General features: G+C 42.5%; 1 protein-coding gene across 2 annotated transcripts in view; it reads left to right on the top strand.

Moving 5' to 3' along the window:
• Positions 1–24,349, top strand: part of CRHR2 (corticotropin releasing hormone receptor 2) — a 403,994-nt gene that overhangs the window by 147,857 nt on the left and 231,788 nt on the right. The window contains exons 1-2 of one of the 2 annotated variants that reach the window (XM_089659263.1): positions 7,600–7,899; positions 8,014–8,133. In XM_089659263.1, coding sequence (XP_089515389.1) covers positions 7,782–7,899; positions 8,014–8,133 — 238 coding nt within the window. In that variant the 5' untranslated portion in view covers positions 7,600–7,781. Of the gene's footprint in view, positions 1–7,599; positions 7,900–8,013; positions 8,134–24,349 lie in introns of those variants that run through there. The other variant, XM_089659264.1, reaches the window with a different exon arrangement.

The following is a 24,349-nucleotide window of genomic DNA, read 5'->3' as shown; positions in this document are numbered from 1 at the left end:
TGTCCCCGCCCTCCAAATCATGTGATTCAGGTGTTCCAATCCCCTCCATGAACACAGGTGTATACAATCAAGCCCCTAGGCATGCAGACTGCTTCTACAAACATTGGTGAAAGAATGGGTCGCTCTCAGGAGCTCAGTGACTCCAAGCGTGGTCCCGTGATAGGTGGCCACCTGTGCAATAAGTCCATCCGTGACATTTCCTGGCTACTAAATATTCCACGCTCAACTGTTAGTGGGATTATAACAAAGTGGAAGCCACTGGGACCAACAGCAACTCAGCCACCAAGTGGTAGGCCACGTCACATGACAGGGCGGGGTCAGCGCATGCTGAAGCGCACAGTGCGCAGAAGTCACCAACTGTCTGCAGAGTCAATAGCTAAAGACCTCCAAACTTGGTGTGGCCTTCAGATGAGCCCAACAGTGCGTAGAGAGCTTCATAGAATAGGTTTCCATGGCCGAGCAGCTGCATCCAAGCCTTCCATCACCAAGTGCCATGCAAACCGTCGGATGCCATGGTGTAAAGCACGCCGCCACTGGACTCCAGAGTAGAGGAGACGAGTTCTCTGAAGGGACCAATCATGCTTCTCTGTCTGGTAAACCGATGGACGTGTCTGGGTTTGGCGGTGGCCAGGAGAACGGTACTTGCCTGACTGCATTGTGCCAAGTGTAAAGTTTGATGGAGGGGGGATTATGGTGGGGGGTTGTTTTTCAGGGGTTGGGCTTGGCCCCCTAGTTCCAGTGAAGGGAACTCTTAAGGTGTCAGCATACCAAGATATTTTGGACAATTTCATGCTCCCAACTTTGTGGGAAGAGTTTAGGGATGGCCCCTTCCTGTTCCAACATGACTGCGCACCAGTGCAGAAAGCAAGGTCCATAAAGCCAGTTTGGGGTGGAGGAACTTGACTGTCCTGCAGGGAGTTCTGACCTCAACCCCATAGAACACCTTTGGGATGAATTAGAGCGGAGACTGTGAGCCAGGCCTCCTCCTCCGACATCAGTGCCTGACCTGACAAATGTGCTTCTGGAAGAATGGTCCAACCTTCCCATAGACACCCTCCTAAACCTTGTGGACGGCCTTCCCAGAAGAGTTGAAGCTGTTATAGCTGCAAAGGGCGGGGCCAACTCAATATTGAACCCTACGGACTAACACTGGGAGGCCATTGAAGGTCATGTGCGTGGAAAGGCAGGCGGCCCAATACTTTTGGCAATATAGTGTATGTGTATATATAAACTTTATATATATTTTTTTTATAAATATATATATAAAACTTGTTTTCTTCTTCTTCCTCAGCCTCACATCTGAGAAGTCTCTTAGTGTCCTAGTAAGAGACCATTAGCTGAAAAAAAACTGTGTAGCTTTTCTTCCTCTGGTTTGCAGTAGATGTACAGAAAACATACGTCAATGTTATATAAATGCAGGAAATAATCGCTTTCTTAACAGCAGTAATGGGCTGACATTGATTGCATCCATTCGGCTTGCCATCAGCGCGCAGAGCGAGCCGCGTTTCTTGTTGTTTATCCAGCCGCTTGTTTGTACACAGAGCAATTATCCGAATCAGTGAAGAGCCCTTTAAGGCGCGTGTTTCCGTGGAGCGCCGGTAAATGGCATTTGTGTTTGGATATGTGTAGGTGTACATTGGGGAGTGAGTGGCTAATAGTTAATGAAAGATGTGGCGGAGGGGGAGTTGGGGGGGTCGGAGAGCTGGTATGAGTAATCCCTTCCTTCTGCAATTACTAATCCTAAAAACCTCCTGCTGGGTTCAGTACCTCTTAGACCCATAAACACGCTGACCACACTTTATACCCCGAATACGTCCTCTGGGACCTTGTCACAGTGCCTCTGATTGGTCAGAGTGACTGAAATAGAACTGTCTGCAACAACCAATCACATTCAGATCTGCTGTGCGGAATGACAGTTGGAGTATGAATGTGAGTGTGAATTGCCATTCCATGCAAGTCGCGAATCGCATGGCAAGTCGCACCCTATTGTCTGCAATTAAAGCGGTCATATCGGTGCAATTTCTGACTTGGTCGGAGCCATACCGATTTCTAAGGTAGTACATGCTCTACTTTTGGTGCGATTTGCATAGACATCTATGATTTGCACCTGAAGTCGGGATGACATCCAACTTTGAAATCATGCAACTTCACTGGAAGTCCCATGATTTCAAATTGGGATTGGTGTGACCGGGGAACATAAAGGGAACGTACAGATTTTCATATTACTGAACTCCAGACAAACAGCGAAATCACGCCAATGGCAAGCGTTGAATTGTGCCCGATCCAAACATCTGCCACTCTGGTTCTGGCACACCTTGGTACATACATACACTCACATATACATACATACATACACGTATACACATGCACACACATACATTCACACATATACATACACACACACATACATACATACATATAGAGTGTACACACACACATATACATACATACACATATACACACATACATACACATATACACAAGCACACACATACATACACACATATACATACACACACACATACATATACAGTACACACACATATACAGTACACACACACATATACACACACACATACATACATACATACATATACAGTGTACACACACACATATACAGTACACATACACATACACATATACACACATACACACACATATACAGTACATACACATATACACATACACACACACATATACAGTACACATACACATATACTGAACTCACACATATACCCACACATACACATACTGTATATACAGACACACACATAAACCCACACATACACACAGATACTGTACACACACATACACATATACATACACACCCAGAAACTGCTGAGCCTGGAATGTCTGTGTAGAAAAGAGAATGTACAGCATGGTATGTGGAATGAAGTGGTAGGAATAGGGAATGTACAGCATTGCATATAAAATGAAGTGGTAGGCATAGGGAATGTACAGCATGACATATAGAATGAAGTTGTAGGAATAGGGAATGTACAGCATGGTATATGGAATGAGGAGATAAGGAATAGGGAATATACAGCATGGCATATAAAGTTAAGTGGTAGGAATAGGGAATGTACAGCATTGCATATAGAATGAAGTGGTAGGAATAGGGAATGTACAGCATGGTATATGGAATGAGAAGATAGGAATAGGGAATGTACAGCATGGCATATAAAGTTAAGTGGTAGGAATAGGGAATGTACAGCATGGCATATAGAATGAAGTGGTAGGAATAGGGAATGTACAGCATGGTATATGGAATGAGGAGGTAGGAATAGGGAATGTACAGCATGGTATATGGAATGAGGAGGTAGGAATATGGAATGTACAGCATGGTATATGGAATGAGGAGGTAGGAATAGGGAATATACAGCATGGCATATAGAATGAAGTGGTAGGAATAGGGAATGTACAGCATGGTATATGGAATGAGGAGGTAGGAATAGGGAATGTACAGCATGGTATATGGAATGAGGAGGTAGGAATAGGGAATGTACAGCATGGTATATGGAATGAGGAGGTAGGAATAGGGAATGTACAGCATGGTATATGGAATGAGGAGGTAGGAATAGGGAATGTACAGCATGGCATATGGAATGAGGTGGTAGGAATAGGGAATGTACAGCATGGTATATGGAATGAGGAGGTAGGAATATGGAATGTACAGCATGGTATATGGAATGAAGTTGTAGGAATAGGGAATGTACAGCATGGTATATGGAATGAAGTTGTAGGAATAGGGAATGTACAGCATGGTATATGGAATGAAGTTGTAGGAATAGGGAATGTACAGCATGGTATATGGAATGAGAAGGTAGGAATAGGGAATGTACAGCATGGTATATGGAATGAGAAGGTAGGAATAGGGAATGTACAGCATGGTATATGGAATGAGGTGGTAGCAATAGGGAATGAACAGCTGTCTCCTCCTATCAGCATTCTCTTTGCCCCACAGCACAGATGATTGGCTGCTTTTGCTGCTTGTGTGGGGGTTGAAGAAGGCTGATACCAGGTCACATTCTGGTACTTCCACATCTTGCCCTGTCATGACAATGTAACAATGTATAGATGAATATGGAGCTGCATTCATTTGTGCCTTTGATATGTCAAGGAAGGCAAAAAGCCAACAGATTACATCTCAGCTATTCAGACAGATATAGAAGAGGCAACTAATGCAGTGTCAGCAGTGCTAGTACCTGATTTGGCTTGGCACCAACCTCCTGCAATCCCCTGTACAGCAGAGCTTAGAGTGGGCAAAGGACAAGAAACACAAGTAGCCAGTTAGGTATTCTGCAGTGCAAGGAGCATGCTGATAGGAGGGCAGAGCAGAGAGATGAGCTCCTAGGCCTGCTGCCTCTCCTTCACTGTCCAGTCACAGGCTGGGGGAGGGACAAGACTTGTAAGTGTTACTGAACTTCGGCAGAGAAACATCAGGTCCCCTCCTCCACCAGGCAGGGCTGTGTGGCAGAGCTGTGTAAATCTCAGGTTGGGATGGACAGAAATACACATCCTTGTGCAAGTTCCATTACATGTATTTTATCCGCATATTTAGCTGTTTGCCTTGATTCGAGCTTTGATAAAGAATCTCTGAGCCTGGATGTGCTGCGTGCGGTCCACATGTGTGTATGATTGCATGTTTGCAGACGTGTTTTCTATCATGGATTAGAATGAGGAGATCAGTCAGTGTGCATCCTTCATTGATGAGGCTGTTCTGGATGACTGTGAAGGGAAGGGGGCAGAGGAAGGGAGAGGAGGACGGTAAAGGAGCAGAAAGAGAGGGGGCAGATATTGATAGGAGAGGGGGCAGATATGGATAGGAGAGGGGGGGCAGATATTGATAGGAGAGGGGGGCAGATATTGATAGGAGAGGGGGCAGATATGGATAGGTGAGGGGGGGGGCAGATATGGATAGGAGAGAGGGGGGGCATATATGGATAGGAGAGGGGGGGCATATATGGATAGGAGAGGGGGCAGATATGGATAGGAGAGGGGGCAGATATGGATAGGAGAGGGGGGGCCAGATATGGATAGGAGAGGGGGGGCCAGATATGAATAGGAGATGGGGCCAGATATGGATAGGAGAGGGGGGGGGGAGATATGGATAGGAGAGAGGGGGCAGATATGGAAGGAGAGGGGGCAGATATGGATAGGAGAGGGGGGCAGATATGGATAGGAGAGGGGGGAAGATATGGATAGGAGAGAGGGGAAGATATGGATAGGAGAGGGGGGCAGATATGGATAGGAGAGGGGGGGGGGCAGATATGGATAGGAGAGGGGAGGAGCAGATATGGATAGGAGAGGGGGGCAGATATGGATAGGAGAGGGGGGGCAGATATGGATAGGAGAGGGGGGCAGATATGGATAGGAGAGGGGGGCAGATATGGATAGGAGAGGAGGGCACATATGGATAGGAAAGGGGGGGGCAGATATGGATAGGAGAGGGGGGCAGATATGGATAGGAGAGGGGGGCAGATATGGATAGGAGAGGGGGCAGATATGGATAGGAGAGGGGGGCAGATATGGATAGGAGAGGGGGGCAGATATGGATAGGAGAGGGGGCAGATATGGATAGGAGACGAGGGCACATATGGATAGGAGAGGGGGGGCAGATATGGAAAGGAGAGGGGGCATAGAAGGAAAGGAGAGGGGGTGGATATGGACAGGAGAGGGGGCAGAGAAGGAAAAGAGAGGGGCAGATATGGATAGGAGAGGGGGGCAGATATGGATAGGAGAGGGGCAGATATGGATAGGAGAGGGGGGCAGATATGGATAGGAGAGGGGGGCAGATATGGATAGGAGAGGGGAGCAGATATGGATAGGAGAGGGGGGCAGATATGAATAGGAGAGGGGGGCAGATATGGATAGTTGAAGGGGGAAGATATGGATAGTTGAGGGGGGCAGATATGGAAAGGAGAGGGAGCATCTATGGAAAGGGGAGAGAGGGGCAGATATGGATAGGAGAGGGGAAAATACGGATATGAGAGAGGGCAGATATGGATAGTAGAGGGGGGCAGATACGGATAGGAGAGGGGGCAGATATGGATAGTAGAGGGGGGCAGATACGGATATGAGAGGGCGCAGATATGGATAGTAGAGGGGGGCAGATACGGATAGGAGAGGGGGCAGATACGGATAGGAGAGGGGCAGATACGGGTAGGAGAGGGGGGAAGATACGGATAGGAGAGGGGGGAAGATATGGATAGCAAATGGGCACAAATGGATAGGAGAGGGGGCAGATATGGATAGGAGAGGGGCAGATATGGATAGGAGAGGGGCAGGTATGGATAGGAGAGGGGGCAGATATGGATAGGAGAGGGGCAGATATGGATAGGAGAGGGGCAGATATGGATAGGAGAGGGAGCAAATATGGATAGGAGAGAGGGGGCAGATATGGATAGCAGAGGGGCGGACATGGAAAGGAGAGGGGGTGGATATGGAAAGGAGAGGGGGCAAAAAAGGAAAAGAGAGGAGGCAGATAGAAAGGGGGCAGATATGGATAGGAGAGGGGCAGATATGGATAGCAGAGGGGCGGACATGGAAAGGAGAGGGGCCATAGAAGAAAAGGAGAAGGGACAGATATTGATAGGAGAGGGGGCCGATATGGAAAGGAGATGGGGCAGATATGGATAGGAGAGGGGGCAAACATGGATAGGAGAGGGCAGATATGGAAAGGAGAGGGGGCATAGAAGGAAAGGAGAGGGGGTGGATATGGATAGGAGAGGGGGCAGAGAAGGAAAAGAGAGGGGCAGATATGATTAGGAGAGAGGCAGATATGGAAAAGAGAGGGGCAGATATGGATAGGAGAGGGGGCAGATATGGATAGGAAAGGGGGAAGATATGGAAAAGAGAGGGGGCAGATATGGATTGGAGAGGGGGCAGATATGGATAGGAAAGGGGGCAGATATGGAAAGGAGGGGGGCAGATATAGATAAGAAAGGGGGCATATATAAATAGGAGAGGGGGCATAGAAGGAAAGGAGAGGGGGCACATAAGGATAGGAAATGGGGCAGATATGGATAGGAGAGGGGGCAGATAGAGAAAGAAGAGAAGAGAGAGGGGCAAATAGGAAAAGAAGGGAAGGGAGATATGGATAGGAGAGGGGGCAGATAAGGAGAGAAGGGGCAGACAAAGAATGGAGAGGGGGCAAATATAGAAAGGAAAAAAGAGGGAGAGATAGGGTGAGATATGTAAAGCAGAGGGGGAAGATAAGTAAAGGAGAGAGAAGAGATATGGAAAGGAGGAGGGGCAGATATGGATAGGAGAGAAGTAATGGAGAGAGGGGGAATACACAGAAAAGAGAGGGGGCAAATATGGAAAAGAAAGAAGAGGGAGAGATCAGGGTAAGATAAGTAAAGGAGAGGGGGCAGATGTGGATATGAGGGGACAGACAAGGAAAGGAGAGGAGGCGGAAATAGATAGGACAGGGGACAGACAAGGAAAGGAGAGGGGGCAGATATGGAAAGGCGAGAAGTAGGAGGGAGAAGGGGCTGAAGAAGGGAAGAAATAAGAGGGGTTAAGGGAGAGAAGAGAGGAGGAGGGGAGAGGGGCACTGAAGCAGAGTGTGTGTGTAGCGCAGCTTTCCTCGTACTCTGTGCTGCACATGCAGACATAGCTGAGCACAGCACAGGCACCTCGAAGTATCTGCCCCTCCACCCCCTGTGATTGGCTGCTCTGCTGAGTCTTATACACTGGGAGTACATGAAACTCCCAGCTGTCAGTCTCCTCCAGTCCTACACATCCCAACATCAGCACCAGCTGGCAGCCCCACCACGATGATGGAGAACACTATCTTTGAGATTTTCATAGACGACTTTGATGCCAACTGCAGCCTCTTGGATGCTTATCAGGACTCCTTCCTCACCATCAATCACACCTTCCTTCCCTTTGATGGTAGGCAGCTGCCAGGGGTTTAGCAAGACTCTATAACTACTGAGGATCCTGCATTCGTTGAGATCTCTGTGTTTTAATTTATTTTTTCTCTTTTTTTATGTTTTTCACGTTAAGGTCCTCACTGCAGTGCCACCATCGATCAGATTGGCACCTGCTGGCCACGCAGCATCGCCGGAGAACTAGTCGAGAGACCCTGCCCGGATTCCTTCAATGGCATCAAGTATAACACTACCAGTAAGTGAAAACTTTGCGTTGCTTTTTGATATGTTCTGTACAGGGCTGTTACACTGTTCATGACACAAGAATGGGCAGCGTGTCAGTAAAGGACTTTGCAAACTAAAATAGGTAAAAAATTGCATTTGACTCAAGAATATATATTTCGTACAGTGCAATTGATCAGTGAATATATAGAGCAAACAGTGTGTATAAAATAATAATAATAATAATACTAATAATAAAAACAAGTATTATTATTATTATATTTTTATTTTTTTTCTTAAATACTCCTATTATTTTTATATCTCTTTCAACTATGTTAGTGTTATTTTAATTCATATTAAACTCATTTTATTCAACTAATTTTTGGATTTTATTATTGGTTATTTATTTATATGTATTAAAAAAATATATATAGATAAATATATATATATATATATATATATATAGATAGATAGATAGATAGATAGATAGATAGATAGATCTCTATATATATCTCTATATATATATCTCTCTCTATATATATATATATATATATATATACTCAGAGAGAGAGAGAGATACACATATACATTTTCTTCAACTCGTTTAATCATTTTACAATTATTTTGTTTTTTTCTTGTATTAATTGTCATTATTTATTTATTGTCAATTTATTTTAATATATATATATATATATATATATATATATATATATATATATACACACATTTTTTTCAACTCACTTCATCATTGTATTATTTTTTATTATTAATTGTTACATTTTATTTATTTTATTATGTGTGTGTGTGTGTGTATTTTTATGTCTCTTTCAACCAAGTTAGTGTTATTTTATTTAATATTCAACTCCAGATATTTTTTTTTTAATGTCAGAAAGCAAAGCATGTTTATAGCAATCCATATACTATAGAATAATAATAATAACAATGCTAATAATAATGAAAATAAATTATATATATATATATATATATATATAATTTATTTTTTTATTATTATTATTATTATCATATTATATATTATCATATAAATTGTGCTTTCAACCAAGTCATTGCTGTATATGTACATTGCCTTGGAGAAAGTACTTCACAAGCTACTAGCTGAACTTTATAACCTTATTCACGTCTGTGTAACATCCTGCCTTTATATCTTGTGTTATAATGACAATTGTAGTTTAAAAAAAAAATTAACTATGAGCAGCCCCACTAAATAGTAACCCCCTTAGGCAGCTGCCTGCAATGCCTATATGTTGAACAGATGTCTTCACTAAGACTATATATATATATAGAGATATATATATATATATATATATATATATATATATATATATATATATATATATATATATATATGTATATATAGATATATAGAGATATTTATATATATATACAGTCATGGCCGAAATTGTTGGCACCCTTGATATTTCTCCAGGAAATCATGTATTTCTCACGAAACGTATTGCATTAACACATGTTTTGCTATACACATGTTTATTCCCTTTGTGTGTATTGGGACAAAACAAAAAAAGGGAGGAAAGAAAGCAAATTCGACATAATGTCACACAAACCTCCAAAAATGGGCTGGACAAAAGTATTGGCACCCTTTCACAACTGCGGATAAATAAGAATGTTACAAGCATGTGATGCTCCTGTAAACTCACCTGGGGCAAGTAACAGGTGTGGGCAATATAGAAATCACACCTGAAAGCAGATAAAAAGGAGAGACGTTCACTTAACCTTTGCATTGTGTGTCTGTCTGTGCCACACTAAGCATGGACAACAGAAAGAGGAGACGAGAACTGTCTGAGGACCTGAGAACCAAAATTGTGGCAAAATATCAACAATCTCAAGGTTACAAGTCCATCTCCAGAGAACTAGATTTGCCTTTGTCCACAGTGCGCAACATTATCAAGAAGTTTGCAACCCATGGCACTGTAGCTAATCTCCCTGGTCGTGGACGGATGAGGAAAATTGATGAAAGATTGCAACGCAGAATAGTCCGGATGGTGGATAAGCAGCCCCAAACATGTTCCAAAGACATTCAAGCTGTCCTGCAGGCTCAGGGAGCATCAGTGTCAGCGCGAACTATCCGTCGACATTTAAATGAAATGAAACGCTATGGCAGGAGACCCAGGAGGACCCCACTGCTGACACAGAGACATAAAAAAGCAAGACTACAGTTTGCCAAAATGTACTTGAGTAAGCCAAAAGCCTTCTGGGAAAACGTCTTGTGGACAGATGAGACCAAGATAGAGCTTTTCGGTAAAGCACATCATTCTACTGTTTACCGAAAACGGAATGAGGCCTACAAAGAACAAAACACAGTACCTACGGTAAAATATGGTGGAGGTTCAATGATGTTTTGGGGTTGTTTTGCTGCCTCTGGCACTAGGTGCCTTGACTGTGTGCAAGGCATCATGAAATCTGAGGATTACCAAAGGATTTTGGGTCGCACTGTAGGGCCCAGTGTCAGAAAGCTGGGTTTGCGTCCAAGATCCTGGGTCTTCCAGCAGGACAATGACCCCAAACATACGTCAAAAAGCACTCAGAAATGGATGGCAAAGAAGCGCTGGAGAGTTCTGAAGTGGCCAGCAATGAGCCCAGATCTAAATCCCATTGAACACCTGTGGAGAGATCTTAAAATTGCTGTTGGGAAAAGGTGTCCTTCCAATAAGAGAGACCTGGAGCTGTTTGCAAAGGAAGAGTGGTCCAAAATTCCGGGTGAGAGGTGTCAGAAGCTTATTGATGGTTATAGGAAGCGACTGATTTCAGTTATGTTTTCCAAAGGGTGTGCAACCAAATATTAAGTTAAGGGTGCCAATACTTTTGTCCAGCCCATTTTTGGGGTTTTGTGTGACATTATGTCATATTTGCTTTTCTGCCTCTGTTTTATATTTGTTCCAATACATACAAAGGGAATAAACATGTGTATAGCAAAACATGTGTTAATGCAATACCTTTTTTGTGTGAAATACTTGATTTTCAGGAAAAATATCAAGGGTGCCAACAATTTCGGCCATGACTGTATATATTTAATAGCCTATTGGTTACTTGATCACAGGTCTGTCGCTGCATTATAACAGTGAAATAGGAAACAAGCAATGAGCACAATGGAACTGCTTTGTACATGCCGAGAACGTAGATAGGAACTGGCAGTAAAGTTGACGATGATTGCTGTAGTTTGCAAATTTTGATGCTGGCTTTGTTAAAGCTCCATTGTTTTCCATATATGATCATATGATATGATGATAATGGTGATGATGATAATGGGGATCTTTCTAACTGTCCTTCTGTGTCTTAGCTTTCTTTGAGTTGAAGTTATAGCATTGCCTTTCAGAGAAAAGACTTCCCGAATGAATAATTTGACATGCAATAAGCTTTCATGTAATATTAATGTATCTATCTTTCAGTATCCCTTCTGTATTATTAAGGAAATATCACATAAAAAAGCACAAATCTGAAATTATTCCTGAGTGGCACTTCCGAATAGTGATCCATGGGGTGGATTTACTAAAGGCAAATAGGCTGTGCACTCTGCAATTGCAGTTGCTCCAGAGCTTAGTAACTGAGGTGAAGCTTCTCTTTGCAAAGAATACCCGATCACATGTAATGAAAATAAAAAATAAACATTGATGGAAGCCAGCAGAACTTTCCTTCATTTACTAAGCTCTGGAGCAACAGCACTTTGTAAAGTGCACAGCCTATTTGCCTTTAGTACATTATCCCCTATGTTTGGCATCTGACAGCCGACTTGTTTGTTCAACACGACACAAAGGAGTGGATTTGCTAACGGCAAATAGCCCGTGTACTTTGCAAGTGCAGTTGTACTATTTTCTTAGCAAATGTCAATATGGTGAAGCTTCACTTTGTAAAGGATACCCAGTCGGATGCAAAAAAAAGTACATAATGGGTGATGGAAATCAGCAGAGCGTTTCCACATTTACTAAGCTCTGGGGAAAACGAGGGCAACTACACTTGTGAAGCGCATAGTCTCTTTGCCTTTGGTAAATCAACCCCAAACTAAACAATGTATATTATTCATAAAGTTTGTAAAGATGGAAATTCAATAAGTAATTTCAGTGCTTTTCTATTATAAATGGCAAACACGTGTATCATTTACCCCCCCCCCTTCAAAAAAAAAGCAAAAACATTTTCTCCTGCGGCCACTATGAGGAGCACTACTGGGAGGGTAGGGATACTAGAAGCTGAACAGATTGGGATTCTAAAGGCAGAAATACAAAAGGATGAAAGGATAGACATACTAGAGAAATGTAGAAGAAGATGGCAGATAAAGACCACATGGTCCATCAAGTCTGGCCCTTTCTAGTTTTTTTTTCCAAAAGCTGGGAAGGTAAGATCCAGGGGCAGACTGACAACTCATGGGGCCCCCGGGCAATAGGGGATAATCGGGCCCCTGTGTCCTCGCCCACACTCAAACCACACCCAAAAATGTTTATGATAATGCCTATGAAATGTACCAGGGGCATCTCATAGGGCCCCCTATTGACCCCAGGCCCTCGGGCAGTCCCCGGGCAATAGGGGATAATCGGGCCCCTGTGTCCTCGCCCACACTCAAACCACACCCAAAAAAGTTTATGATAAAGCCTATGAAATGTACCAGGGGCATCTCATAGGGCCCCCTATTGACCCCGGGCAGTGCCCGAGAGCCCGAATGGTCAGTCCGCCCCTGGTAAGATTTTAGAAGTGGAGTGGGTAGGAATGATAGTGGCTGGGAGGATAAGAACACCAGAGGCTAGGAATACTAAAGGCTGAGTGGGTAGTAAAGCTAGTGGCTGGGAATATAGGAAGGATAGAAGCTGGGAGGGTATAATGTTAGACCTGGGAGGAAAGGGGCTTGCAGAGTAGAGTCTGGAAGCATAGAAGTGCTGGGGGGTAGCAATGCTAGAGGCTGGCAGAGTTGTAATACTTGTGGCTGGCAAAGGGCAAATTTTAGAGGCTGGGAGGGTGGGCATTCTAGAGACTGGGAGTATGGGAATTCTACTGGTTTGGAGGTTCCAATACTAGAGTCTGGGAAGATAGGAATGGTAGGGGCTGGGAGGACAGAGTAGCTAGCTGTTGTAATTGTAGGAATACTAGAGATGAAAAGGTAGGAATGCTAAAGGCTGAGAGGGTAGCAATAGTAGAGGTTGGAAGTTAGGTGTGCTAGCTGCTGGGAGGGTAATGATTCTAGGGACATAGAGGGTGGGAATGTTAGAGGCTGGGAGGGTAACGATGCTAGGGACAGAGAGGGTAGGAATATTTAGAGGCTGAAAGGGTAATGATGCCAGGGACAAAGAGGGTGGGAATGTTAGAGGCTGGGAGGGTAATGATGCCAGGGACAGAGAGGGTGGGAATGTTAGAGGCTGGGAGGGTAATGATGCCAGGGACAGAGAGGGTAGGAATATTAGAGGCTGGGAGAGTAATGATGCCAGGGACAGAGAGGGTAGGAATATTAGAGGCTGGGAGGGTAATGATGCCAGGGACAGAGAGGGTAGGAATATTAGAGGCTGGGAGGGTAATGATGCTAGGGACAGAGAGGGTGGGAATGTTAGAGGCTGGGAGGGTAATGATGCTAGGAACAGAGAGGGTAGGAATATTAGAGGCTGGGAGAGTAATGATGCCAGGGACAGAGAGGGTAGGAATATTAGAGGCTGGGAGGGTAATGATGCCAGGGACAGAGAGGGTAGGAATATTAGAGGCTGGGAGGGTAATGATGTCAGGGACAGAGAGGGTAGGAATGTTAGAGGCTGGGAGGGTAATGATGCTAGGGACAGAGAGGGTGGGAATGTTAGAGGCTGGGAGGGTAATGATGCTAGGGGTAGAGAGGGTAGGAATGCTAGAGGCTGGAAGGCTAATGATGCCAGGGACAGAGAGGGTAGGAATATTAGAGGCTGGGAGGGTAATGATGCCAGGGACAGAGAGGGTAGGAATGTTAGAGGCTGGGAGGGTAATGATGCTAGGGACAGAGAGGGTGGGAATGTTAGAGGCTGGGAGGGTAATGATGCTAGGGGTAGAGAGGGTAGGAATGCTAGAGGCTGGAAGGCTAATGATGCCAGGGACAGAGAGGGTAGGAATATTAGAGGCTGGGAGGGTAATGATGTCAGGGGTAGAGAGGGTAGGAATGCTAGAGGCTGGAAGGGTAATGATGCCAGGGACAGAGAGGGTGGGAATGTTAGAGGCTGGAAGGGTAATGATGCCAGGGACAGAGAGGGTGGGAATGTTAGAGGCTGGAAGGGTAATGATGCCAGGGACAGAGAGGGTGGGTATGTTAGAGGCTGGGAGACAGGACATTTCTAATTCACAGGATTACCATTTAAAAATAAGGAAAAAAGCCCCCCCCTCCAAAATAAGGAAGCTACGATCATTCATTGCACTGTATCTATGGAGGGAGCCATTGTTGTCACCGAGACTGGACTGCTTTGGTTCTCCATTAGGCTGCAATATGTTCTGTTTTTCTTCTTGGAGTTAGTTATCCTTTATGATCCATTTAGACTTGTTATGGCATTGTTTGCATTACTATAACATGGCGGTGCATCAGCGTGGTGTTGCCATTGCTGTGCCCATTGAGCTGTGCCGCCGTAGTGTGTTCTGGTGCGTTGGGTTACAGGTTTTGTGACTTTTTCAGGACGTTTTGGTACATTGGCTGAACATTCGCACTGGCGGCTGTGTTATCATGGTGGTGAGCGCACACCTTTCACACAATACTTTTGTGTTGCGGGACCGCGCGGGATTTCATTCATCTTTATTCGCCCCAGCTGGTTGCAAGGTGGCGTGCTGCTGCACTGAAGATAAAAAAGCGGGCCCCAATTTTATTCAGGGCACACCAATGCAGTGCGGTCTTGTGACTGAACTCATAGGACTCAAGGCAAATTGCTTTGTCCATGTGGTGGGACTGCATTGGGCAAGGCTGCACAGCATAGTCCAATCCATAGGGTGTGAACGCGCATATGCGCAACCAGGGGCGGACTAACAACTCATGGGGCCCCCGGGCAATAGGGGATCATGGGGCAGTGTGTCCTTGCCCACACTCAAAGCACACCCAAAAAAGCCTATAAAAGGTACCAGGGGCATTTCATGGGGCCCCCTACCGACCCGGGGCCCTCGGGCAGTGCCCGAATGGTCAGTCCGCCCCTGTGCGCAACATAACATGTGTTAGCATGCGTTACTGCACCTCATAGATATGAATGGGTGTTTAAAGGTAACTCGTAAGACCAAATGCCACTCCGCTTGTGGCCATATTGAATCATTATTTGCAGTGTCTCCTGACCTCCTGAAATTGCTTCTTACTGAGTTCTCCACTGTGAGCTCTTCAACCTCTCCTTTTCCCTCATCACTTCCATTTGTTCGTGATGAGCATTGCATGTGAGTTGCAGCCATGTACACTACAAATCTCACAGTCCATCATGCGAGCAAAAAAAAGAGGGTGGCTGTGTTCATACGTACAGAGGGACCATGGAGGGTGGCTACATTCATACATAAATTGGGGCTGTGGAGGATGGCTACATTCATTCCTAAAGTTGGCCCATGGAGGGTGGCTACATTCATTCATACAGAGGGACTATGGAGGGTGGCTACATTCATACATACAGAGGGACTATGGAGGGTGGCTACATTCATACATACAGACGGACTATGGAGGGTGGCTACATTCATACATACAGACGGACTATGGAGGGTGGCTACATTCATAGATACAGTGGGACCATGGAGGGTGGCTGTGTTCCTACATACAGAGGGACCACGGAAGGTGGCTACATTCATACATAAATTGGGACTGTGGAGGATGGCTACATTCATTCCTAAAATTAGACCATGGAGCGTGGCTACATTCATACATACAGAGGGACTATGGTGGTGGCTATATTCATACATACAGAGGGACTATGGAGGGTGGCTACATTTATACATACAGAGGGACTGTGGAGGGTGGCTACATTCATTCCTAAAGTTGGACCATGGAGGGTGGCTACATTCATACATACAGTGGGACCATGGAGGGTGGCTACATTCATACATATAGTGGGACCATGGAGGGTGGCTACATTCATACATACAGAGGAACTGTGGAGGGTGGCTACATTCATATATACAGTGGGACTATGGAGGGTGGCTACATTCATATATACAGTGGGACCATGGAGGGTGGCTACATTCATATATACAGTGGGACCATGGAGGGTGGCTACATTCATATATACAGTGGGACCATGGAGGGTGGCTACATTCATATATACAGTGGGACCATGGAGGGTGGCTACATTCATATATACAGTGGGACCATGGAGGGTGGCTACATTCATATATACAGTGGGACCATAGAGGGTGGCTACATTCATACATACAGTGGGACCATGCAGGGTGGCTACATTCATATGTACCATGGAGGATGGCTGCATTCCGACAAATAGTGGGACCATGGAGGGTGGCTACTTTCTTACATACAGAGGGACTGTGGAGGGTGGCTACATTCATATATACAGAGGGACTGTGGAGGGTGGCTACATTCATATATACAGAGGGACCATGGAGGGTGGCTACATTCATACATTCAGAGGGACTGTGGAGGGTGGCTACATTGATATATACAGAGGGACCATGCAGGGTGGCTACACTCAGACAAGTAGTGGGACTATGCAGATCAATCGTAGCTACCCTCCAACAGGAAGCTGGATTGCAGAAAACAAAAAAAAACAGAAGGAACTTAGAGATTCAAAGGGGGCTGAGAGCAGTAGAAGGGCCTTTTGTGAGTTTTGAAAACATGGTCCAATAGAATTTTCTTAGTGCCACTTTAACACTTTGGGTCACAGACATGGGACACGTGTGCATTTCATAAAAGCCATAACGGGATCCTAACCCCTGATCTGCATACTCCTACATGGCTCTGAAAGTACTGAAGACACCGGATCATCAACACAGCCAGGCGATGACAATTTTCAGAGGGAGCGGTTAGCACTAGTGGCTTCCTTTAGAGGTAACCCATCATGTGGGATCTACTTTATCTACTCTATTGAGATGACACCAAAAACTAGACCGCAGTGGCAGCGCCTTTAATCAGAGCAATCTGCAAACTGCAGCGAGAAATCTGAAATGATATTCCATTCTAGTAATTGCTGTACGCCGGGGAAAGGATTTCTGCATATCATTGCTCTTCACTCCGTCACAGCACAGCTGTAGTCCCTGTTCAGAAGAGCTTGCAATCATCCACTAGTATCATCTATAGATCCATAAAATCTGCATTGGATCCTTCGTTGCCTTAATTATTATGCCAACGTAGTGAATCTGTTGCTGTATTGTGGCGCACATCTGCCGAGGGTAATGCCGCCGTCACGTTACGCGGCTCGCTGTCAGCAATTAATTGTAATTTGCGTCTCTTTTTTGTTGTTGACGGGGGCATCGTACGGCGGCCCTGCCTGTTAGCCGCTGCCATTGTGTAGATGGAGCTGTAAGAAGCAGGTGCCCATAGGAGTTATGTAAGAAAGCTTCCCTGTATAACGAGGCTTTGATGAGGGTAATTAGCAATATTTCTTACACGGAAGCCTTCTGGGAGAGGCCAGCTTGTCTGGGAAGAGAGCCGCTGACTGCACGGCTGAGAGAGTTTAAACAGGCGCCGCGGGGCGTAATGGTCCTAATTTAATAAACACCAGACTTGTGCGCCACTTCTGCTCTGGAACGCCGGTGACATTTTCACCGTGCCGGTCAGGCCAGGCTGTTGAATTGATATTGAGTTTAATGAATACCCTCCCTCGGCGGAAATGTGTTTTATGTGCTTGTAATTAATTGACTCTGCATGGGGATACTTTGTTGTCGGGTTTATTTAAAGGGAAACAACACGCTTTTGTAGGCGTGGTTCACACCTATAGGTGCGGCTAAGCACGGGCACGCTCCAGAGCGATTTTTATGGGCAGCCCATTCATTTCAAAAGGTTGCCCTACATGCGATGAAACGTCCCAGACTGTTTTCCAAAAATGCTCCGCACCCAACTGGTACATACAAAAACATTTGCAGATGCGTAGGGAGGCAATTGACAATTAATGGCACTGCCGCACGTCTGCTAAATGGCAGTGCATTACTCTGCATGCCAGGAAAGCGCACAATTTGGCACACATTGACATGCAATAGTCTGATTTTTAGGCCTATTTATTTATTTATGTTTTTATTTATTTATCAGTTTGTTTATTTATTTATTTATCTGTTTGTTTGTTTATCTATTTATTTATTTATTTATCTATTTATTAATTTAGCTGTTTATTTATTTATGTATTTATTTAGTTATCTGTTTATTTATTTATTTGTTTGTTTGTTTATTTATTCATTTTTCTGTTTATTTATTTATGTATTTATTTATCTATCTGTTTGTTTATTTATGTATTTATTTATCTGTTTATTTATTAATTTATCTGTTTATTTATATATTTATTTAGTTATCTGTTATTTATTTATTTATCTGTTTGTTTGTTTATCTATTTATTTATTTATCTATTTATTAATTTAGCTGTTTATTTATTTATGTATTTATTTAGTTATCTGTTTATTTATTTATCTATCTGTTTGTTTGTTTATTTATGTATTTATTTATCTGTTTATTAATTTATTAATTTTTCTGTTTATTTATTTATGTATTTATTTATCTATCTGTTTGTTTATTTATGTATTTATTTATTTATCTGTTTATTTATTAATTTATCTGTTTATTTATTTATATATTTATTTAGTTATCTGTTTATTTATTTATTTTACCACTTGCTTCCCAAGTCTATTCTGACACTTGTCTTTTTGTTTATCTATTTATTTATTTATCTATTTATTAATTTAGCTGTTTATTTATTTATGTATTTATTTAGTTATCTGTTTATTTATTTATTTATCTGTTTGTTTGTTTGTTTATGTATTTATTTATCTGTTTATTTATTAATTTATTAATTTTTCTGTTTATTTATTTATGTATTTATTTATCTATCTGTTTGTTTATTTATGTATTTATTTATTTATCTGTATATTTATTAATTTATTAATTTATCTGTTTATTTATTTATATATTTATTTAGTTATCTGTTTATTTATTTATTTTACCACTTGCTTCCCAAGCCTGTTCTGACACTTGTCACATGTAAAAATCAGCTTTTTTTTTTTTTTTGCTAGAGAGTTACCTAGAACCCCAAAATATGACTTTTTTGTAAGGAGGGGCTCTACAGAATAATTGGCGTGTATTCCAATTTTTTATGTCACATGGTATTTGCGCAATGGTTTTCCAAATGTAATTTTTTTTCTGAGAATATACACTTTGTTAAATTTTACTGTGCAAAAACACAATATATTACCCAATTATTTGGTAGCAACATTTTGGTAGATAACAGTTCTCTCCTACATGAAAAAAATCATAATTTTTTGCTAGTAAATTACTTAGAACCCCCAAACATTATATATTTGTAAGCAGAGGCCCTAGTGAATACAATGGAGTGTGTTGCAATTTTTTATGTCACATGGTATTTGCGCAGTGGTTTTTCAAAATCAATTTTTTTTTCTGAAAAAATACACTTTATTAAATTTTACTATACAAAAACACAATATATTATCCAATTATTTGGTATCATGTAAAAGATAATGTTATGCCGAGTAAGTAGATACCTAACATGTCCTGTTTTAACTAATTCCTTACCAGGCCAGTTCTGACAGTTCTCTCCTACATGAAAAATCATTATTTTTTTGCTAGTAAATTACTTAGAACCCCCAAACATTCTATATTTTTAAGCAGAGGCCCTAGTAAATAAAATGATGGGTGTTTCAATATTTTATGTCACACGGTATTTGAACAGTGGTTTTTCAATCGCAATTTTTTCAGAAAAAATACACTTTATTAAATTTTACTGTATATTACCCAATTATTTGGTAACATGTAAAAGATGATGTTACGCTGAGCACATAGATACCTAATATGTCGCACTTTAACTACTTCCTTACCAGGTCAATTTTTTTTTTTTTTTTTGTATTTGCGCAGTGTTTTTTTCAGAAAAAATATACTTTATTGAATTTTACTATGCAAAAACACAATATATTACACAATTATTTGTTAACATGTAAAAGATGATGTTACGCCGAGTAAATAGATACCTAATATGTCCCACTTTAACTACTTCCATACCAGGTCAATTAGGGCAATTTTCTCCTACATGCAAAAATCATTATTTCTTGCTAAAAAATTACTTAGAACCTCAAGCATTTTATATATATATATATATATATATATATATATATATATATATATATATATATATGTGTGAACAGAGGCCCTAGAGAATAAAATGGTGGGAGTTGCAATTTTTTATGTCACGTGGTATTTGCACAGTGGTTTTTTTAATTCTTCTGGAAAAAAAATACACTTTAATGTATTTTATTGCACAAAAACACAATATAATACCCAATTATATTACATATAAAAGATGATGTTACGCCAAATAAATAGATACCTAAAATGTCACTCTTTAAAAACTCTTTAAAGTGTTGTGGTGGGCCAGCAGTTGGTAATATATCCCCTCATCAATGCCTGACAAATGGTCGGCAGTCCCTTGTTCCTATGTACCATTCATTAATAATTATATACAGCGCCTCTTTTTCTCAGAGAATAAGTGCAGATACCCCCCCCCCCTTTCCAAGTCACTCCTCGACTCCGCCTTCTACCCACCTCTGAGCACTGTCTTTTGGTTCCACCCCCTACCCACCCACCAGTACCGCCCCTTTTAGAGCATTCAGAACCAAGTATCAATTTTTTTATGCCAAGTTATTTGTATGGCATTTGTTAATGATAAAGAAAAAAAAAACAGTAAAATAGATCCCCTACAGCCAGCAGCAATAGATCCTCCAAGCAACCCCCCAGCAGCAATAGACCTGCCCAGTAACAATTGATCCCCCCAGCAACAATAGACCCCTCAAAAAACAATAGGCCCTTCCAGCAACAATAAATCCCCCCGCAACAATAGACCCCTCAAAAAACAATAGGCCCTTCCAGCAACAATAAATCCCCCCGCAACAATAGACCCCCTGCAACAAAATACCACACCAGCAACAATAGATCTTCCAGCAGCCACATAGTTACATAGTTAGTCTGGCTGAGAAAACCAGTGCAGATCTTGCCTAGGGAATATCAGCAGGCAAGTGTGAGTTACATAGCTACATAGTTAGTCTGGCTGAAAAAAAGACAATAGTCCATCCAGTTCAACCATTAAAAAAAAAAAAAGTTATAATCCTATACCCACAGTTGATCCAGAGGAAGGCAAAAAAAACCCAGCAAAGCATGATCCAATTTGCTCCTGCAGGGAACACAATTCCTTCCTGATCCCCCGAGAGGCAATCGGATATTCCCTGGATCAACTTTACTTATAAATGTTATATCCAGTTATATTCTGTGTATCCAAGAAAGAATCCAGGACTTTTTATAAGCCAGCATCAATAGAACCTCTAGCAGTCAGCAACAATAGACTCCTCCCTCAACAGTAGATCCCTCCCAGAAACATAAGAACCCTCAGAAGAGGGGCGGACTGACCATTTGGGAACTCGGGCACTGCCCGAGGGCCCGGGGTCAGTAGGGGGCCCCATGAGATGCCCCTGGTACCTTTCATAGGCTTTTTTGGGTGTGGTTTGAATGTGGGCGAGGACACAGGGGCCCCATGTTCCCCTATTGCCCGGGGGCCCCATGAGTTGTCAGTCTACCCCTGCCCCAGAACCAATAGATCCCCCGACAACTAGTATCAATAGACCCTCCAGCACACCCCAGCACCCATTGCCATTGCATACCTTCAGTGCTGGAGGTGCTGGAACTGCGTCCCCCCGTGTTCCTGCTGACAAAAAGCCCTGATTACTGTATATAGGTACAAGAAGGGCAGTAAGATTGGATTGTTATATATCTTCCCAAATGGCCTTCTCTATCAGCTCATCCCCCACAGTGATTACCTTTTGTACCACATGTCCCTTCCTTTTTTAGATTGTAAGCTCCCTGAGCAGGGTCCTCCTAATCCTCATATATCAAATTGAATTTGTCTTTATTTTGGTGTTAAATAAATCTTGTATAGTAAAAATAATAACAAATAAAAAGCAGTGCTACGCAGTGGTTGTGCTTTCCTGCTGCCATCTCAAAGTGTTGGTCAAAGTGTAGCACACCCTCAAAAGAGCAGCTGGTGAATGAAGTCCTATTTGCCCCCTTAAAGAGCGCACAGCCAGGCACACAGCATTTTTGTCTTTTGCCTCTGGTTCAAAAGACCAGTCTAGGGATTTCTTTTTGTGTTTCTATGGGGGAATGATGAGCTTGGATAGGGATAGAGAGCTTGGGATACCTCTGAACTGTACACTGTGTACCTTGAGGACTGCTGGTTAATGAAGTCCTATTTGCCCTCTTAACCATTAGCCGCCCGGCCAATGGCCGTTTGGTGGCTTCAGATGTGCTCCTCCATTCCGGGTGCACGCCATTTGGCGTGCTCCCGCACATGCGCCGTTTGCGCTAGTGCAGAGCGGCGCAGCAGTGCGATCTGTCGTCGGCCGTGCACCTCGGACACGGCCGATGACAGATCCGAGTACCGGCTCCCGTTGCTGGTACCATGTGACCTGCTGTGACCAATCACAGCAGGTCACATGACATCCATTGTGTACTAGTGCCTAGCTGTGAATGGTCACAGCTAATCACATGCACATGTCATGTGATTAGCTGTGACCAAATCACAGCTAAGCACAAAAAAAAAGAAAAAAAAAAAACGCTGAATGAATCGATTTCATTCAGGTAAATGCTTGCTTATAGCAAAGTAATTCTTTGCTATAAGCAAATTGTGTAAAAAAAAAAAATACTGATCACTTCCCCAAAGTAGTACAATGTTACTATGGTAACATTGTACTATTTTGGTCATAGTAAAATATGAAAAAAAATCTTAAAAAAAATAAAAAGAAAATTTAATAAAAAATTAAATATTATTAAAAGATAAAAAAAATAAAAAAAAAATTTTTTTTTTTTTTCATACTGTCACCAGTCAGTGTCCCTGTTCACCGCCATGCCAGTTATATGATGACGCTGTACTGCACTGGTGACAATATGTAAAAAAAAAATAGTGAAAATAATTTTTTTAATTTTTTCATTTTCCGAAAAATTATGACAAAAAAATACAATTTCAAAAAACTCGCCATTCCTCTTATGAAGTACGTCGGACTGTCTACTCTGCAAAAAGGGGTCATTTGGGGGATATCTGTACTGTCCGGACATTTGGGGGATATCTGTACTGTCCTGACATTGGGGGATATCTGTACTGTCCTGACATTTGGGGGATATCTGTACTATTCTGACATTTGGGGGATATCTGTACTATTCTGACATTTGGGGGATATCTGTACTGTTCTGACATTCTTGGACCTCAAGAAATTAGATTGGCTGTCAGTACTTCAGGATTGATCAATATTCAGATCTATACCATAGTTTGTGAACTCTATAACTTTCCTACAAACTAAATAATACATCCTAATTTGGGTTATTTTCACCAAAGACATGTAGCAGAATACATCTCGGCCTAAATTTATGAAGAACAATTATTTATTTGTAAACTTTTATAACAGAAACAAAGAAAAATGTGTTTTTTTTTTTTAAATTTTTGGTCTTTTTTTGTTAATTTAGCAAAAAATAAAAACCCCAGCGGTGATTAAATACCACCAAAAGAAAGCTCTAGTTGTGTGAAGAAAATGATAAAATTTTAGTTTGGGTACAGTGTTGTATGACCGCGCAATTGTCATTCAAAGTGTGAGAGCGCTGAAACCTGAAAAATGGCCTGGGCAGGAAGGTGTAAAATTGCACGGTATTGAAACGGTTAAAGAGCGCACAGCCAGGCAAACAACATTTTTAACATTTTTCCTCTGGCTCAAAAGATCAGTCTAGGGATCTCATTTTGTGTTTCTATTGTGGAATGATGAGCTTGAATAGGGATAGAGAGCTTGGGATACCTCTGAACTGTACACTGTGTAGCTTGAGGACTGCTGGTGAATTAAGTCCTATTTGCCCTCTTAAAGAGCGCACAGCCAGGCAAACAACATTTTTAAAATTTTTCCTCTGGCTCAAAAGATCAGTCTAGGGATCTCATTTTGTGTTTCTACTGGGGAATGATGAGCTTGGATAGGGATAGAGAGCTTGGGATACCTCTGAACTGTACACTGTGTAGCTTGAGGACTGCTGGTTAATGAAGTCCTATTTGCCCCCTTAAAGAGCGCACAGCCAG

Source organism: Staurois parvus, unplaced genomic scaffold (assembly GCF_062004578.1).
Source record: "Staurois parvus isolate SC_StPar_1 unplaced genomic scaffold, SC_StPar_1.0 ptg001145l, whole genome shotgun sequence".
Taxonomy (NCBI): Eukaryota; Metazoa; Chordata; class Amphibia; order Anura; family Ranidae; genus Staurois; species Staurois parvus.
The sequence above is the reverse complement of the archived record's forward strand: the minus strand, read 5'-3'. Positions and strand labels throughout refer to the sequence as shown.